This window comes from Magallana gigas, chromosome 9, assembly GCF_963853765.1.
Source record: "Magallana gigas chromosome 9, xbMagGiga1.1, whole genome shotgun sequence".
In the NCBI taxonomy this organism is placed as follows: Eukaryota; Metazoa; Mollusca; class Bivalvia; order Ostreida; family Ostreidae; genus Magallana; species Magallana gigas.
The window spans coordinates 76,223-81,268 of record NC_088861.1 but is presented as its reverse complement, the minus strand read 5'-3'; the positions used below and the strand labels follow the sequence as shown (position 1 = coordinate 81,268).

Genomic DNA, 5,046 nt, shown 5'->3' with positions numbered 1-5,046 from the left:
ACCAATCAGATCAAATATTGAAAGTAATTTATTTTTAGCAAGTCAAGTTTTCCAATATACGCGTGGCTGATCACAATCACGGAAAGTTTTCGCTATTAATAGATAGAACTATATTATGTTAATTTCGATGCATTTCACACAACATTAGATAATCTACACAATAGGCAATACACAATACATTCTAACTAAACACGAGAAACAGAGAGAGAGAGAGAGAGAGAGAGAGAGAGAGAGAGAGAGAGAGAGAGAGAGAGAGAGAGAGAGAGAGAGAGAGAATCTCTATCTGCAATATATTTAGTGCCAGTTTGGTGAGATTTTTAATTTTTTTTTTTTTACATATCTACTACACCTCTGGCACATGGACTACAAACTTACAGGTTGCAACTTGCTTAATACTACTAGCTGTTCCATCAGTATCTTCTGGAAGGATCTCGAAGTTTAAAATCTGACCTACTTTTTAAATTTTCAACACTTTATCTGCCTTCAATGAATCAATTGTCCATTGTAAATACATGTATATGCGTACTTCCATCCTCACAATGTCAGGGGTCCTGAGTCCACTCGTGGCCGTCCCACGGCCACAAGTGGACTCAGGACCCCTGACATTGTGAGGATGGGGTACTTCACCAATAGTAGTTTTCTGCCATCCAATTTACAAAGCAGATATTAATCGAGTTTTTTCTTCATGTCCATCTGATAAGCAAATTTTTTTCTTGTGTGTATTCAATACCAGAGCAGATTACAGCAAGCCGCAACAAAAAAAAATCATGTTTCATCCTTCAGTAATTGGTTGACAATCCTTATAATTCCGATCCCATTCACAAATCCCATTTTAATTTCCTTCAAGTTGCACATGAGAATATGAACAATTTTATGTTCATATATAAACTGTAAATCTTATCATAAAATTAATACAAAAACTCATTTGTAAAAATAAAAGTAAACTTTATTGAAATCTACATAATTAGATTCTGATTTAAGTGCTTTTATATTACCAACTATTCGATCAGCATACAAGTTTCACATGTACTAATACAGCAATAGAAGTCCACACATCCAATAAATACACAATCACAAATACAAAGTGTGAGGAGTAAATTATTTCTGGTTCTCAAATTACATGTATATATTTATAACATCAAGTGTTTTGAAGAAATATATCTAGATATCATATTAAACGCTGAGGAATAAAGGAGTGAGGGAATAGCTATTAGTTTTGATATCACAAACTACTGTACATATCGGTGTGCTTAGCAGCTAAACTAGATATCACTTTGGACCTCGTCACAAAGATTTTATCAAATTTACATGTAGCTCATTCTAAATCAAGACTGGAACAGCATGCACATGTTTATCAGTTTTCCTTGTGTCAGAGAGGAGCTATACTGTTATGTTTACCATTCAAAGACAGTTTTAAATCATGCACAAATATTAGCAGAATACAAAATTTAAAAAAAAATTTCAAATCTGTATAACAGCATGTATCAACCAGATTCACACTGGGAAGTACACCCTTATACACAAAAGCTTTCCAGATATAAATCTGGTTTATAAAAGACAATGTTAAGTGCATATATATATATATATACTCTAGATATTTTCCTATAGCAATGATCAAAATAGCATTGTAATAAACAATAGCACACATTTTACACAAGTACTTAATTCCACGATCCTGCTGTCTTGTATCAAATCGCTAGAATATGAAATTGCAAACTCGGAAGTTTTATCCTAATTCCTTAGTCTCAACTCTTATAAATAGCAAGGTTTTAAAATCCACCAGGAATGCTCGATTTTTTTTCAGATATTAATTCTTCATGTTTAATTAGGAATAAACAGAGAGCATTAAGGTCTTTAAGGATTATTTTACTAATTAAATACTTAACATTATAAAATCATATAGCACGACTGGAAAATGTGAGGATTTCTGTTTCCAAATGCCAGACAAATGAAACCAAATTCTGGTAATTATCTGTCAAACTAAAGCAACAACAAGTGATAATTATGCAATATTTGATTTAATATCTACTTTAAAAGTATAGTCAACAATAAAAGCCAAACAGGAAAATATCCAAATGGATGGATTTATGCTTACCATGACAAAAAACCCATAACTGTCACTATTCTATAAAACTGCTCTTAACAAGTGAACAGGGCAGATTTGCACTTTATGGCTAACGTAAAAATGGACGAACAACATTGGGATGGTCCCAAATCAACACACCAACAAGTGTATACATAATTTGTATGTCTAAAAAAAGTTCCATAATAACACATAATTAACAGTATCTCTCAAACATGGCCAAAGAAAAAAAATCCTGGCACACAACTTTAACAATTAAAGGACGGAGGGGGTAGCTGCTATAATGTAGCCCTCTCCCGATTAATTATTTCTTTTAGGGCTCCTCTCCAGAAAACGTCAAATAAAAAAATCAGAGAGGGCTACATTGAAACATCAAGGTGGGGGGTTACTGTGGCAAAAACACAGCTGGTAACAACAGTAGAAAGACAATTTTGTTTTATGAGGTAAAACTACAAACGAAAAAGAAACAAAGAAATCTAAAAAACAAAAAAAAAAACACCCATGGATTTACAAACATTTTACATTTTATCACAATAACTGTGCAAATATTTAGTAACTGAAACATCTGAGAGTATTCTTGATAACAAATCAGAATAAAAGACCTATCTCCCTTTTGATATTGTTTTCTCTCTGAAAAATGGGGCATTTCTCCACTCTCTACAAAAACAGATCAAATCAATTTTAAGCTTTCAAATGATAGCACTGAATTCATATGTTCTTAGTCATAAACTTCAGCCAGATTTCTGCAAATATTTCTTGACGTCCAGCATTTTCTTTTATCAGCATATGAACTGATTCACGAAATGTGATGAGTACACGCAAGATATTCATTGAGACTGGCATACTACCATCATAAGCAAAAGTAAAAGAAAAGAAAGAAAAAAAAATTATGTCCTATATATCACAGATGGATGTAAATACATATATATTTTTCAATGATCATACATTAAACAATATAAAGATGAAAATAAAAAATATGGTAAAAAAATGTAAAAAGAAAACTCTATTACAACATGTATAAATTATATGTGTGTAAAACAATGCTTATTAATATAATTTAAAGCTATAGCTAGGAGTTTTTCTAAATATAAGTTCATTGATTGGGGCAGTGCTTCAAGGACACTGGGTGTTTTAAGTCAAATGATGACATCACTGTATATCTATGGCGGAACGAATGGCCTGCTCCAGGAGGCTGATCCAATTGAACTTTTCTTCCTCCGATTCCACCGAACAGTGAAGAGCTCTCTTTGGAGTTTCCAGCTTAAATCCGTAGCGTATATCTGCAAACAGAGGGAAATAAATGTAGATTCTGAAATAAAATGTCTTCACTCCATGCAGACATTTTTTAAGCAAGCTTCATTCATCTTGCATATCATTAAGTTTCTTCTTTTCACAGAACCTCATTCAATAAAACATGTAGTACATGTACATGGTCATTCCCAAAATTAACTCAACATACATGTATAAAGACTCTTTTGATTTCAACAGTTTTAACAGAGCAGACCAATTTTAACAGCCACATTGTCACTCGTCTGTATATGATACCAGTCACTCGTCTGTAGATGATACCAGGGACTAGCCTTACATCAAACAAGTCCTTATACCCTTTTGTAAGTTTATAAATCTATAAAATAAGTTATCCAAATTTCAAAAACAGCCACAAATCAAATATTAACCCAATACATGTATACACAATTACAGTCAGCAAAATGGGACCTATTCCAAAAGAGTGTGATTGGAGTAAATGTTTTTATGGTCAAAAACAGTAAAACTATAAGCTCTGGTCATATTCTATGACACTGGGCATTAAAAGGGTCACAGCAATGTCTAATTAACCTCCACGCTCAGGGCAAGACCACAAATCTTTGTTACAAGTAATTAGCTTACTGGTACACCCAGCGCCATGTAGCAGTACTAGATATTCTCTCAACTCTGCACAGAAATGACAAACACATTGTCCACTGTCATATAATTGCATCAAGAAATTGGTTTGTTGGAAGATTTAATCATTCTGCATAAGACAATAGTGAAATTTGATACTATACAATTTAAATTGCAGCAGAAGATCTATAAACTCCAACTCAGACCCACTAAACTCTATTGCTCAACTTAAATTGAGGATTAAATCCATGGATCAGCCATTTTTAAAGTAAATTAAGTCATAAGAAAAATCTAAACTGGGTTAAATGTCAATGAAAAAACCCCCACAAAACAGGAGTTCACATTGAAGTACAGTTGTACCGGTACCTTAAAATACACCTACTCATCTATTGGTCCACACACCAAGGGACCAAAGGCATATCGTATATTGCTAAATCTACTGTATGAGCACTTGTTATAGAGATACCATAGCTGATCACAGGTATTCAATATTTTGAGCTATCCAAAATATAATTAAGAGGCCCATGAACTGAGTTTAATGTAACTGTTTCCATATTTTTCACAACTCTATACATGTATTAATTGTTCTTTCATAAAACTTCAAATTCTAATTGTCCTGAGATACTGGGTCTTGTAGATCATGAATCAGTATATTTGAATTGTTATCCTTTTAGAACAGCATTCCAAAGTATTTATTTAATAATGATAAAAGTTTTTGAGATGATGAAATCCCATTTTGTAACTTTGAATTATTCAAATGGGCCCATTATAGGTTTAAGAATCTGAGCACAAACTATATCAGGATGTTTGCATACATCTAGTAAAAGAACAAATTATAGCAAACAGCTGAATTTTGCACCGCCTACTTTGGGCACCACATCATGCATGCACCATTTTGAATCTGCATTACATCAGGACACATTTCATTATGATGTCAAAAACTGTATCCTTGATAAAAATTGTTACGTTTGAGATTTATTTTCAAAGCTTTTCCCTAATATATCTAAATGTTAAAATTTGCGTGCCTCCATTTAGGGCCCCAATATTTGACTTGAACTAATGCTTTCAATACTTTCAATCTC

At 32.8% G+C, this 5,046-nt stretch overlaps 1 protein-coding gene across 4 annotated transcripts in view; it reads right to left on the bottom strand.

Annotated features, from left to right (window-relative positions):
* Positions 1–2,002: 2,002 nt before the first annotated feature.
* The window catches only part of LOC105332809 (epithelial cell-transforming sequence 2 oncogene-like), a 35,581-nt gene continuing 32,537 nt past the window's right edge, over positions 2,003–5,046 (bottom strand). For all 4 annotated transcript variants that reach the window (XM_011435528.4, XM_066072141.1, XM_011435529.4 and 1 more), the window contains one exon: positions 2,003–3,363. In XM_011435528.4, the coding sequence (XP_011433830.3) occupies positions 3,233–3,363 (131 nt within the window). In that variant the 3' untranslated portion in view covers positions 2,003–3,232. The remainder of the gene's footprint in view (positions 3,364–5,046) is intronic.